This window comes from Orycteropus afer, unplaced genomic scaffold, assembly GCF_000298275.1.
Source record: "Orycteropus afer afer isolate SDZICR_OR568_19922 unplaced genomic scaffold, OryAfe1.0 scaffold00070, whole genome shotgun sequence".
NCBI classification, from domain to species: Eukaryota; Metazoa; Chordata; class Mammalia; order Tubulidentata; family Orycteropodidae; genus Orycteropus; species Orycteropus afer.
This window is the reverse complement of record NW_006921657.1, coordinates 891939-906833: the sequence shown is the minus strand read 5'-3', so window position 1 is coordinate 906833 and position 14895 is coordinate 891939. Positions and strand designations below refer to the sequence as shown.

The 14895-nt window shown below is 41.9% G+C and overlaps 1 protein-coding gene and 1 pseudogene across 1 annotated transcript in view; one reads left to right on the top strand and one right to left on the bottom strand.

Annotated features, from left to right (window-relative positions):
- DUSP29 (dual specificity phosphatase 29) overlaps positions 1-10062 on the bottom strand; it is a 41598-nt gene extending 31536 nt beyond the window's left edge. The window contains exon 1 of the mRNA XM_007940589.2: positions 9866-10062. Within this exon, the coding sequence (XP_007938780.2) occupies positions 9866-10062 (197 nt within the window). The remainder of the gene's footprint in view (positions 1-9865) is intronic.
- Positions 10063-13734: 3672 nt separating this feature from the next.
- LOC103196885 lies at positions 13735-14590 on the top strand (annotated as a pseudogene).
- The last annotated feature ends 305 nt before the right edge of the window (positions 14591-14895 follow it).

The window sequence follows — 14895 nt, the reverse complement described above, 5'->3', positions numbered from 1 at the left end:
CTATTTCAGGCAAACATTGTTATGGGAGGCTGTTCTGCCTAGGAATTTGCAATCACTTTGACAGTAGCTGAGATACTTCTCTTCCTGCTGACTATAGGGGCAAAAAAGAAAGAAAAAAGATGTTGTTAAGCAAATGAAAGATGTGAATGAGATTAGGAGAGAATATTTAAATCACAGAAACTTAGTGCTTTCAAGCATTGTCAAGCACTTTTGAAGCACCCATTTAGGGACTGCTGATTGATAAGAACCTATGAATCATTCTTATCTCATCATTGATGCTAGTCTCCAGCTCTCTAGAAGGCAACACTTGGTTAAGCTAATTTAAATCTAATTTGAATGACTTAAAAGTAATAAAACAAGTGTGTGCTTGAACTTAATAAAGCCTAATTTATTTAATGGGACATTTCTTAAAGAGTTTTATTTTGGAGCTAGAAGGTATCTTTGAAATCATCCCTTTATTTTACAAATACATTGAATCCTAGAACAATGAAATGTTTGCCAGAGGCCACACAGTGGCCACATGCACTGAAGACCTGAACTATGTGCCTTGAGACCTGCTTTTGCTCTACTCCATGCTAATGCTACAATTCCTACTTATAGATTCAGACCACCTACCTTGTGGAAAGCAGTTGCTGTGTGGTGAAAATGTGGTGCTAATCAAAAGATAGGTGATTTGAATCCACCCAGCGGCGCCAGGAAGAGAGGCCTGGAGACTTGCTTCATAAAGGTCACAGCCTTGAAAACACTGTTGTGGAGCACAATTCTACTCTTGAATTCAGGGGGTTGCCATGAGTTGGAATGACCTTGACAGCATCAGATTTGATTTGTTCAGAACCAAGTTGTGGGAAATAGGTGGGAAAGGGGGCTGTCATTTGATGCAAGAAGACTTCCTTGTGAAAAATCTGCAAGGTAGATGTTGGTTGGCCTGGCTGGACCACCTCCACTGACCAGCACTCTGAGCACCAGCCACACCCCCTCCTGCCTGTGGCCTCTTCTCACCAGGCTGCAGTGGGGACTTGGAGTTACCAGACATCCCACTTGGTGAATCTCCTCAGGAAATCCTGAGATTTACAAAATACTTTACAAATTCTAAAATGCAGAGGTACATAGGGAGGGCTTTGATATGTTCCTGCTTCCTTAGGCCACTCTGGTTTCTGGAAGGCCAGAACAGTACCCGTGGAGGTCAGGAGGAATGAGAGTCAGAAAAGGCCCATGAGGAGAGACCTTCTCCCAAGCCTTGGCCTTAGGTTCATGATAGGTTCTCAGGGGAGAAATTAGCCCAGAGGTCTCTTCTGTCCCAAGGCTTCCCCTTAGTGCAGAGAGACCCCTAGTGGCAAAGTGTGGTTGGTGGCTGTTCTTATCCTCCCTCATATACTGAGTCAAATTTCCAGAACCTGCCTGATAATAGTTCACATTTGTTGAGTGCTAACTATGTGCCAAGGCATTTGACTGCTAACCAGAAGGTTGGCAGTTCAAACCCATCAGCAGCTCCGTGGAAGGAAGTTGGGGCAATCTACTGTAAATTACTGCCTTGGAAACCCAGTGGGGATTACCATGAGTCGGAATCGACTTGAGGGCAGTAAGCTTGTTTTTATTTTTTAAACTATATGCCAGACGCTATGCTTAGCTTCTTATGTGTATTATTAACTCCTTGAAGCTGCATTTTACAGGTAAACAAACTGATGTTCAGAAAGCTCTGGTGACTTATCTAAGGCCATGCAGGAACCAGTATTTAAACCAGACATGATGCTTTCAGGTCAGGTGCTCAGCCTTCTGCCTGTAAAGAAGCCCTTGAGAAAAGAGGAGGAGAAAGAGCAAGGTGCTTCTCAGGTAAGTATGGCTTCCACTGGGTGTCAAAAGACACTGATATAGGATCCAGGAAGGGATTGATGGCTCTTGCTGCCCCTGAACATTCATGCTCAGCCCTGACTCTTAACCAGGACTTGTTGCTCGAGGCTTGGTGCTCGACTTTCAAAAGTCTTAGGTGCTTTCAGGGAAAAGGAAAACTCAACCTAAACTCAAATATCAAATTAAAGCTGGGGCTTTATGCTCTTTGCCACATCTATTGTGAGAATGAAGACCATTCTCAGCAGCCAGACTGTCGATATGCCAGAAAATGTCGACATCACTCTGAGGGATGCACAGTTACTGTGAAGGGCCCCAGAGGAGCCTTGAGAAGGAACTTCAGTCACATCAATGTAGAACTCAGTCTCCTTGGAAAGAAAAAGAAAAAGCTTCACGTTGACAAATGGGGGCAAAATAGAAGGGATCTGGGTACAGTTCACACTATAGTCGTGTGGAAAACATGATCAGTGGTGTTACACTGGGCTTCTGTTACAAGATGAAGTCTGTTATTATTGAGGAGAGTGTGTCTCTTGTTGAAATTGGAAACTTCTTGGGTGAAAAATATATCCGTAAGTTTTGGATGAGGCCAGTTGTTGCTTGTTGAGTATTCATGTCCAGAAAATTGAGTTGATTCTTAAAAGAAACAACCTTGAACTTGTATCAAATTCAGCTGCCTTAATTCAGCAGCACAACAGGTTAAAAACAAGGATATCCAAAAATTTGGGGATCCTAACTATGTCTCTGAAAAGAATCATTCAACAGGCTGATAAATAAGATCTAAGAGTTGTCCAGCTACAGAAATGAGGCTGCATGATTCCTAAGACCTATGGGTGGTATTTTTAAGATGCAGTAAAATTCAGCTGTCCAAAAAAAGAAGAAGAAAACACAAAAACTAGGACTTTGTGAATGAGGAATCAGCTCTGAGACTTTGCTGCTTCTGGGCAGCACCTCCAAAGAGCCCAGGAAGCAAAAGGCAAAAGGAAGTTTGGCTTGCTCCTAGCCGGGACCTCCACAGGTTGCATTGGCAGTGGAATTAATTGCTATTTCAATAAGCATCTGAGTCTCCTTAACCTTGTTAAGTGTATAGTGAGCAGATGTCAGGGACAAGCACTAAGCTTGGCTAACTTTCGGCTTTTTCCCCTACCTGGGCACACAGGTAACACACTTGCAGAATGTTTCTTCAGCTGCAGTGGTCTAGGATGCTTCCACTTAGCTAGCCTAGCCTGTGCATGTGCATGTTTGTTTGGGGGCTGGATTAGTTAGAGCTGGAATGAATTGAAAGGGCAGTGACATTTCCTTGAATGAAAGAGGCAGATTTATGGTCAAATGTCAAGGAGGCAAGCATATTTTACTGCATCAACTTTATTGTTGTTGTTATATGCCATCGAGTCGGACCCGACTCATAGCGACCCCTCCTTGGGTTTCCGAGGCAGTATCACTACGGAAGTAGATTGCCCATCCTTCCTTCTGAGGAGTGACTGATGGGTTTTAACTGCCAGCCTTCGGGTTAGCAGTCAAGTGCCTTAGGCACTATGCTGCCAGAGCATCAACGTTACTATCAAGTATTTGTTTAACTAGAATACTCTGCTTAAACACTCTCAATGGCTCCCTGAATAGTTTCTTGCTCGGTGTTCAAACCTTCTACAAGTTGGCCCCTAACCAATGATTCTTTTCTCACTTAAGTAACAGTGATTTGTCAATAACAGTAACATTGCATTTGTCTATTACTTTATAATTTACAAAATGCTGTTACAACCTATGATATGCAGAATACGCAACCTTGCCTGCTGAAAGTAAAGAAGACTTGAAGTACTTACTGATGAAGATCAAAGACTATAGCCTTTAGTATGAGTTACACCTCAACATAAAGGAAACAAAAATCCTCATAACTGTACCAATAAGTAACATCATGATACATGGAGAAAAGATTGAAGTTGTCAAGAATTTCATTTTACTTGGATTCACAATCAATGCCCATAGAAGCAGCAGTCAAGAAATTAAATGGCATATTGCATTGGGCAAATCTGCTGCAAAATACCTCTTTAAAATCTTAAAAATCAAAGATGTCACTTTGATGAGTAGGTGCACCTGACCCAAACCATTGTCTTTTCAGTTGCTTCATATGTACATGAAAGCTGGGCAATGAAAAAAGACTAAAAAATAATTGACACATTTGAATTGTAGTGTTGACGAAGAATATTGAATATACCATGGAGTTGCCAGAAGAATGAACAAACCTGTCTTGGAAGAAGTACAGCCAGAATGCTCCTTAGAATCGAGGACGGTGAGATTTTGTCTCACGTACTTTGAACATGTTACCAGGAAGAACCAGTCCCTGGAGAAGGACATCGTTGCCTGGAAAAGTAGAGAGTCAGTGAAAAAGAGGAAGATCTTCAGTGAGATGGATTGACACAGTGGCTACAACAATGGGCTCAAACATACCAAGGATTGTGAGGATAATGAAGGACTGGGCAGTGTTTCATTCTGTTGTACATAGGAACTCTTTGAGTGAGAACTGACTCTGAAGCACCTAACAAGAATAACATCACATTTCCTTATATCTTGGAATCTTCTTAGTAACCAGTTTTAGAGATAAACACATAGGCCCAGAGAAATAAAAGGACCTGCTCAAAGCCACTGTACCTTACCAGGTGGCTGTGGTAGATTGTAGTATTGTTCAGAACATTTGCTGCCCCTCTTTGAGGTAGATTATACATTCCTGCCCACTGACTGCCCATTGATGTTTGGCTTTGGTGTGGACTTGCTTTGCCAATTAAATGTATGCATGTGTCAGTTCTTCACTCACTTGTGGTTTGTCAAGTCTCTGCCACAAGACTGGCAATAACCCAGATAGAAGCTGCTCATCAGCCTGGATCCTGGAGTAAAGATGACCTGGAGCACAGCCAGAGTTGGTCATATAACATGAGGGAGAAATAAGCCATTGAGTAGTAGTCTCCTGAGATGTTGGGGCCATCTGCTGTTGTAGCACTACTAAAACTAAGCTGATTGTAGGGTGGTAGAACTTGAGTCAATCCCAGATCTTCAGAAAATGTACTTTCTACAACATTCATCCCCTGTATTCCAGATAAATCATTCTGTTTGTTCTCTTCATGTCTTTTCTCATCCTATTCCTTCTGCCTGAAATTTCTGTTGAAATCCTACCCATCTTCCACAATCAAGCTTGGAATCTATCTCTTCTGTGAAGCTTCCTTGATACATGATAATACCAAACACATACTGAGCATTTACCAGTATGTATATATGGTGTAGTGCCTAAGGCATTTGACTGCTAACCAGAAGGCTGGCAGTTGAAACTCACCAGCCAGTCCTCGGAAGGAAAGTTGGGCAATCTACTTTTGTAGTGATACCACCTTGGAAACCCAAGGAGGGGTCACTATGAGTCAGATCTGACTACATGGCAGTGACTTTTTTTTTTTTTTTTTTTTTGGTATATATACCAATATACTGTTGCCAGATACTACTATAAGCACTTGTTTTAATTCATTTACTCTTCATCCTATGCCCTATTATTGCTACCATATAAGGTAAAAACAAACAAAGAACCACACTCACTGCCATCAAGTTGATTCTGACTCACAGCGACCCCCTTTAGGTTTCTGAGGTGGTAGATATTTATGGAAGTAGATTGCCCAGTCTTACTTCCATGGAGTGGCTGTTGGGTTTGAACCACCAACCTTCTGGTAAGCAATCAGGTGCCTTAGATACTGTGCTACCAGAGCTCCTCATGTAAGGTAAAGAGAGGCAAAATAACTTATCCAGGATCACACAGGTGACCGTTGGCAGAGCCAAGACTCAAACCCCACACTTCTTCCATTCCACTGCTTGCTTCTCTTTCTGTTCTTGGTTACATTTCTACACATTTCTTCTTCTCTCCTCAACTGTAAAACAGCTTTTTTTTTTTTTTTAAATCCGACTGACCAAGTTTTCTTGATAGGGGTTTGAGTGTGAATTCTACTACTTATTAGTGGTGTGACCTTGAGCTGGTCACTTAATAATATCTCTGAGTCTCAGTTTCCTCTTTGTGTCTGGCACAAAGGTGCCCACAAAATATTAACTGAATGACTAAGTGAATGAATTCCTTGAGTCTTGGTTTGTTCATATGTAAAATGGGAGTAATGATAATCTCCTTCATAGGGTTGTTGTGGGGTTAAATGATGGCACCACAGGGTACAGCATGTGGTAAGATTTCAACGTAGTTTAGCTAGTATTACTGTTATAAGCCACAGGAAAGGCATAAAATACACAGAAGGAAAAATTTACTTCTCACTGTGGGATCAGGGAAAGCAGCTTCATGGTAGGTGTAATATTTTAATGCCTTTGAGGGTTGGGTAGGATCTGAACACAGAGATGAAGTGAAGGGAGGAACATTTTAGGCAAAGGAAAGAGGTGTATAGAGACAGTGTAAGTCTTAAAAATCTTAGTCTCCTTTTCTCTGCTTTTACCATTACTGGGTCAGATCTAAGGAAACAGTGCAAAGTATTTTATGCATTAAGATGCCAACTGCAGCATTATTTATAAAAATGAGAATGTGGAAATAGTATGTTCAACAATAGAGAAGTACTTAAATGATTTTCTATCCATTTGCTATGTAACTATAATTGGTTATATGAAACTATATGAAAAGGGGAAATGTTTATGAAATAGTGCTAAGTGAAAAAAAACAAGATGAAATGAATAATATAGTTATGTATAAAATTATAGTTATGTAGAAAGTAAATATTATAAAAATATATAATTATATATGGAAAAAATTTCCAAACCAAAAAATAGTACACAGAAAGTCCAAGAGGAAATACACTAAACTGTTGATAGGAGTAGCTTTAGAGAAATGAGATTTTGAGTGATTGCTTTGGAAGATTTGAAAGTTTTCTCCCTCACAGTAACCACTATTTTATTATTACAGCTCATCTTTATTGAATGCTGACTATGTACGAGGCACTGAACTAAACAGCCCTATGAGGAAGATTCACTAGTTACTCTAAAGGGGAAACTAAGACTTCAGTATTTATACAATGAGTATATATTACTTTCATAATAAGAAAACTTAATAATTTTATTACATTTTTTTAATTATTAAAACACAAGAGATTCAGATCCTTCCTCTTTTTGCTACTTCATGCAATGCTGTAATAAACATTGTACATACTGTTCTTTATGTATTGGTACCTTTATTTCTGCAAGTTACATTTCTTAAAGTGATATTTTGGGTTAGAGTGTTATGTGTACCTTTTTTATATTAACTTTTATTTTGAAATAACTTTAGACTTACAGAAAAGTTACAAAAATAATACAGAGATTATTAGTCATTAAAAAGGAATTAAATATTGATGCATACTACAACTTGGATGAACCTTGAAAACATTATGCTAAGTGAGAAGACAGATTGAAAAAAAGGACACATACTGTATGATTCCATTTATATGAAATGTCTAGAATATGCAAACCCATAGAAACCAGAAACAGAAAGTATATTAGTGGTTGCCAGAGATTCGGGGGAGGGGAGAATTTGTACAGTAACTGCTGATTGGTATGGGATTTCTTTTTGGGGTGATAAATTGTTTTTGATAGTGGTGATATTTGTGCAATTCTGTGAATATAATAGAAACCATTGAATTATGCACTTTAATAGGATGAACTTTATGGTGTGTAAGTTACATCTCAATAAGCTGTTACTAAAAAAAAAAAAAAAGGTACAGAAAGTTCCTGTATATATTTCATGAAGTTTCCTCTAATGTTAATAACTGAGAAATGACTGGATAAATTATGGTAACTCTACTATGAAATATTAAAACAGCAGAATAGCATATATAATATGGTTCCTTTTTTGTTAAAAAATTAAGATAAATGAAAAGCCATATATGTGTGCACATGTTTCCTTATGTTTATATTAGCATAGATTAAAGTAGTGGAAGTGTGTGTCTAAATTTAATACTGGTTATTCAGTGGTAGAATTGAGAGAGGACAGAGTTTATTCATGCTCTGCTCTTTAGTTTAATTTGGTGTAAAAGGGCATGTTAATTTTTTGTTCTGGTTACCTAGTACCACTCTGACAAGAAATATACCACAAATGGGATGGCCTTAACAAACAGGAGTTTATTCTTACAATTTGGAGGCTTTAAGTCCAAGTTCAAAGTGCCAGGCTCTAGGGGCTGGGTGAAAGCCCCTCAACCTTGGGGTCCAGCTCTGCCTACTGCTCCCGGCCCACTGGAGCTAGAGGCATTTCTTCACTCAGACAGCTGCTGGCTGCTGAGGCTGAGAAGCCCCAGGTTGACAAAATAAAAAGGCACAGTCCTGATGTTATCAAACCACACGGCAAGCCATTAACTTAAGTCATTGTGAGTCCCAAGGTCGGCAGAGTATAGCAGGCTGCTGAGCAACGACACGGCTACATGCAGGGTCCAAGCATGCCATAGGCTCAAGACCATTCCCAAGGCTTTTCCTTATATACAAGAAGCAGACCACATACCCAAAGGCAGCTACTCAGCTGCTCCCAGTAGATTCCACCGTGGAGTTGATTAGCAGTCTCATCATGGGGAATACTATATCCAGCTGCCCAGCCACTCAACCAGGCCCAGCCAAGTTGACACAAAAACATAACCACAACATTTTTATAACTTAAAAATTTTAAAAAATAAAGGAAATGAAATTGCAGCCCCTGGATCTTGCTGCAGCTAGACAATTGTCCTTAGGTTTTTTTTAGTCATCAAGATATGTTTCAAAATCACACACGCAGGAATCCTGTACTACATATCTTTGGAAAGATGGATCATGAACTGGGGGAAGGAGAGAAGAGCAAAGTGGTGGTATAACCAAGGCCTCTGAATTGGGCAGTTGTTGTTATGTGCCGTTGAGTCGGACGACTTATAGCGACCCCTCCTTGGGTTTCCAAGGCAGTATCACTACAGAAGTGGATTGCCTAATGCAGAGCTGCATTTACTTCCCAGCTCTCTGCCACCTACTGGGCTGTGGAACCTTGGGCTAGTTACTTAACTGCCTCAATTTCTTTGTCTTTATAATGAGAGTAATTAGATTACCTCTATTACTGGGTTATTGTGAGAGTAAAATGAGATCATGCATTCAAAATGCTTGGCACACACAAAGAGATAGCTCAAAGGGCAGGATTACATAGGATAGAAGGACACAAGGAAAAGGTAACTACAAGGAGGAAGTGGGAAGAGAGCTGTTGCATGTGGGAAGGGAACTATAATCAGTGTCATGAAACAAAATATGTATGAACTATTGAATAGAAAATGAATTTTCTCTGTAAACTTTTACCCAAATCTCTCTCTTTTTCTGTCTCTCTCACACACACACGTACACACTTAGCACAGTGCCTGGTTTAGTAACACTTAGCGTAGTGTTCAATAAATAACTATTATTATTATTATTTATGATAAGCATTTTCCAGTTGTTTGAAGAAGAGGAAATGGTGACTATAAAAATCTAGAGAAGGAATCAGTAACCTCAACTTTGCTAAGCTATGATACCAACCTAGGATTTGATGTTATTCTTGGTGGTATTATACCCAGCTAAAAGACTACATTTCTCAACCTCCCTTGCAGCTAGGAGCAGTGGAAGTCTTGGGTGGATTTTCCTTTGGAAAGATGCCCCTTTACTCTTATTTTCCCTCCACCTTCCTGCTATCTGGATCCTGTGTATAGTTCTGATGGCTGGAACTTTATCAGTAATTTTGGACCATGCAGAACCTTTAGGAAGGAAGCCACACCCCAAGATGATGCAGCAGAATCACAGGAGCCTGAGTCCCTGCCATGCCAGCTGCAGCTTACCTTCTCTGGATTTCTTTTATGAGAGAGAGAAATAACAAGCCTTTATCTTGTTTAAACCCTTTTCTGGGTTTTCTGTAATATAAAAATAAGCCCAGCCCTAACTGATAAGAGTTTTCAGACAACAAGCTAGAGGCAGTGAGGAGTGTGACCTGGGAAGGGGGTGGCTGCATTCTCCTGGTAGGGCCAAAAGTGGGATTTGGCTCAGCACTTACTCATCACCAATGTAGAGCTTAGGCCAGACCTCGTTGACGTGGGTGTACTGGGGACTGCCCTTCCAGAAGAGACGTTCCAGCTCAAAGGCTCCAGGGGTACAGTAGTCCTCCCCCTTCCCTTCCTCCTCTTTTGGCAACAGTCTCTTGGCAGACGGGTAGGCATTCTTGAGGCTTGTCTTCGGTTCTCCAGATGACATTTTGGAGCCAAAGGATTTCATTCCTTTCTGCAGCTGGCCGTGAGAGAGGATCAGGATTGGGGTTAGCAGAGGACACAAAGGTAGGCATAAACCAGTCTTAAAATTTGGCAGGCATTTCTCCATCCTGCTGTACTCCTGCTTTCTCTTCCCAGGCCACATAGGGAGGCCATGAAGACAGTTAAACTTCCCAACATTCCAGTCTCCTCCAGAGCCAGAGGGCAAGAGGAATGATGGGACCTCTGAGGCAGACCAATGTGGATTTTCAGCAAATCCCACATGGTCTTTGGGGGTAAGAAATCTTTGAAGGCAGCCAGTCTTTTGCCACCATTCTTTTAGATTTTGCGCCTTCATTGGCTCCTACTTTTTCCTTCATCTAACTGTAACCTACTGTTGTTGTTGTTACGTGCCGTCGAGTCAGCCCTGACTCATAGCGACCCCTCCTTGGGTTTCCGAGGCAGTTATCACTATAGAAGTAGGATTGCCCAACCTTCCTTCCGAGGAGTGGCTGGTGGGTTTGAACCGCCAGCCTTCTGGTTAGCAGTCAAGTGCCTTAGCTACTATGCTAGCAGAGCCCTAGTTTAGGTCATTTTGGGTGCAGTTAGGAAGGCCCAGAAGGTTCCTGGCATTCCAGGCCTATGGCATAATGAACATCTGCAGGAAGCTACCAGGCAGTAGAAAGGACATCTCTAAATCGAGATTCTGAGTGTGAATAGCCGTGTATGTCAGCAGACTGTCAAAAGGGTTAGATAACTTGTTGAGACAGTTGAAGTCAGTTTCAGTTGAAGTCATCTCTCACAATGGGAGGTTGGAAATTGTGTTAACTTACAAGAGGGTCAGAAGAGATGTTCTGAACTAGGAAGCTGTGCTTGCACACTGACATGGGTGTTTGGAGAGCATGTCAGGCTCTATAAGTGAAATGTGGGTGGAGAGTTTCCATTGTCCCCAAAGAAATGATATGCTATGGAATTAAGCAGTGTCTTTTTCCTGAGCTGAGTGAATGGTACACTTACATTACAGTCTGGGAATGGAATTATACTCATGCTCTGAGATTGGAGGGAAGAAGAAAAGGTGGGAGGTGAGTGACGGGGGGGGATGTCATTTATTTAACAAATACTTACAATGCATTTATTTTGTGCCAGGCACTGTTGCAAGTGCTTTATAATCATTAATTTATTTAATCTTCTTAACAATCTGTGAGGTAGGCACAAGGAAAATAGTAAATTGAGACTATTTGTAACACATGGCCTTAGTCTTCTGAGAAAAAATACTTCGAGCCAGGGAGATGAGGGATTCGGTCTGGGAAGGGGAATGCTGTAAGGAAGGATTGGTAGATTCAAAGGCTGCTAACGCATTTCCATCAAGTTGAATCCAACTCATAGCGACCCCTCCCTGGGTTTCGAGGCGGCATCACTACAGAAGTAGATTGCCCAACCTTCCTTCTGAGGAATGTCTGGTGGCTTTGAACCTCTAGCCTTCTGGTTAGCAGTCAAATGCCTTAGACACTATGCCACCAGAGCTCCTTCAGAGGCTTCTAGAATCATGTAAAAATGCTCTGACTACAACTTGAAGAGGCTCCTGCTTGTCAAAAGTGGGACCATTTGAACATTAACTGTGAAAAATAACTGTGGTGGATTAAAACATACCAAACATGTAAATCATAATAATACTTAAGCAAAACAAAACCATTGTACATTGTAGAAAGATGCTAGGGAACCAACTCATTATTTTGAAGACTGATGAGTAAAGTAGAAGAATCTAGCATTTATTGTTTCTTTTCTGTGCAAACTGTACTACTGGGTGGACAAGAGAAAGTTTCCCTTTTATAGAAGAATTCCAGATAATGTAGAAGGAACGAATCACCATTTCACAATGCCCGATGAACTGATTGATCTAGGCATTGAATGTTGACTAACAGCATAAGCAGAGATGATCAAACAGTATGTGCCTTCTGATGGAAGAACACATCACTGCCACAAATATAGTTTTGCTGAAGAAAAAATGGAATCTTGTCAGAGTCTAGATATAACATCCAATTTACAGGAAATTCAGAGGACAAAGGAACATAGTAAATTATATCACAGGGCCTTTTAGAAATACTGAAATACTCACAGATTAAGCTAGGATTTGCTTAAAAAATAATATGGTTGGGGGAAAAAAATACTGTTTGGGAGGATATAGTTAAAGATGTGAATGAAGCAGGATGGCTGTTGGGGTTGGATGATGGTGTGCTAGCAAACCTCTTAAAACAGAGGCATTTTGCATAATAAAATGGCTGATGTACGGTATGAATCAAAACTCCATTTTGTTATAAGCTCCTGTCTCTGCATTCCTGAGAATGTACCCTTGACTTCTTACCATTCATATGCATATGGCTTTGGCTCATTGCTATCAGTCTTCTTGTTTAACTGGACTGGCTCTTCCCTAAGTCACTCTTAGTAAATTAAGGGTTCTTGTGGTTGTTTCCTTTGTTTTGTGGTGGTTGTTAGGTGACGTCAGGTCAGTTCTGACTCCTAGCGACCCAGTGTACTACAGAACGAAACACTGCCCAGTCCTATGCCATCCTGAAAGTCATTACCATGCTTGAGCCCATCATCATAGCCACTGTGTCAGTCCATCTCATTGAAGGTCTTCCCCTTTTTCACTGACCCTTTTACCCAGCATAATTTCCTTCTCCAGGGACTGGTCCCTTCTAACAGCAAGACCAAAGTACAGGAGACGAAGTCTGGCCATTCTCACTTTTAAGAAGCATTCCAGCTGTACTTCCTCCAGGGCATGCTTGTTCATTCCTCTAGCAGTCTGTGGTACATCCCACATTCTTTGCCAACATTACAATTCAGATCATCAGTTCTTCTGCAGTCATCTTATTCATTGTCCAGTTTTCACATGCATGTGAGGCAATTGAAAATACCATGCCTTGGGTTAAAAAAAGCCAAAGCAAACCCACTGCCATCAAGTTAATTCTGACTCATAGTGACTCCCCTTAGGTTTCCAAGGCTGTAAATCTTTACAACAGAAGTTGATTGCCTCATCTTCCTTCTGTGGAGTAGCTAGTGGGTTTGAACCACAAGCCTTCTGGATAGCAGTCAAATGCCTAATGCACTGTATCACCAGAGCTTGGGTTAGTCTTCAAAGTAACACCTTTGCTCTTCCACACTGTATAGAGGAAACCTAGGCTTTTTGGACTAAAAAAGAGATCTGCTTAACAATCTGTAACTGTAAAAGTAAGTGTTAAATCAGATGCCACTCAGAGATTTCTGGGTGCTCTTGGTAACCAACTTGAGCCTGAGGTGGTGGTGGTGGTGGTTATGTGCCGTCAAGTCGGACCTGACTCATAGTGACCCCTCCTTGGGTTTCCAAGGCAGTATCACTACGGAAGTAGATTGCCCCACCTTCCTTCCGAGGAGTGGCTGGTGGATTTGAACCGTCAGCCTTCTGGTTAGCAGTCAAGTGCCTTAGCCACTATGCTATGAGCCTGAGGAGGTAGCAGCAATTCCAGGACTGACAGTTAGTATGAAAAAAACAGGGACAGTAGACCCAAAATCTTGAAATAACTTAATTTCTGTTTACCTCATGGAGGAGGGAGTCAAGGAAGAAGTGCCCAGACAAGAGTATTTTGGTATAGGAATTCACAAAGAATGTTGAAATGTTGGGCTCTTTGCCTTTTAGGAGCAGATGGTTTATTTGGACCCTAAAGCAGCTCCACCAAAGGTCTCAGACCTCTCAGAGATTGTTCCCCTGGGTGCCAACAACCTCCTCATTGAGCATTAAGATGTATTTCCCTACGAGGGCTACCTAAAGTTATTGAAACATGCATATAGCCCCTCTGAGATCAGAGAGATCCTGCACCTGGCCGGACAGAACCAGGTAGAGGTGATCTTCTTTGGGCAGATATTCGGGCACATAGAGTTTGTGCTGCAATATGAGGCATTGGTTCGTCTCCAGGAAGTGGCACTCTTCTCTGACACCCTGAACCTCCATAAGGTGAAGTCACTGGAGCTGGTGAAGCCATGGTCGACCAGGTCATGAAGCTGCTCTGGGGAGCCCAGTAGCTCCACATTGGTTGTGTCAATGTCTCTTACCTTGGGGAGGGGGCTGCCTTGAGGCATTGGGCACAGTAGGAGCTGAACAGCAAAGCCACACTGTGCTTGTCCTATGTGAGGGCCATGACCAGCCACATGCTCTCCTGCCGTTCTGCATAGATGTTTGTGGTGTGGGACAACATGCTGTGAGACACACCAAAGGACCTTCTCAAAGAGTTGAGCATGCCACAGCTGGTAGAGCCAGTGCTCTGGGACCATGGGGCTGACCTGGACATCTGCAGCAAGGTCCACCTCATAGAAAAGTTCCAGAAGTGTGGCCTTCCCCAGCGGTGGGCTGTCAGCACGTTCAAGGTGACCAAGGGACACACCAGGTGCTGACCCCCATTGTGCACCACCTCTGGAACTACTTGCAGTGGCAGCAGGAGGTTTGGGCTGGTCAGGTGCATTGGGCTGACTGGCAGTGTTCTGGTGACTTAGTGCTGCTCTGACCACAAATGGGATGGCCTTAACAAAAATGAGTTTATTCTTACAATTTGGAGGCTTTAAGTCCGAGTTCAAAGTGCCAGCCTCTAGGGGCTGGGTGAAAATCCCTCAACCTTGGGCTTCAGTTCTGCCTCCTGCTCCCAGCCTACTGAAGCTAGAGGCGTTTCTTTACTCAGACAGCTGCTAGGTGCTGAGACCAACAAGCCCAAGGTTGGCAAGTAAAAAGGCACAGTCCTGATGTTACCAAACCACATGATGTTGTTGTTGTTGTTGTTGTTATGTGCCGTCGAGTCAGCCCTGACTCATAGCG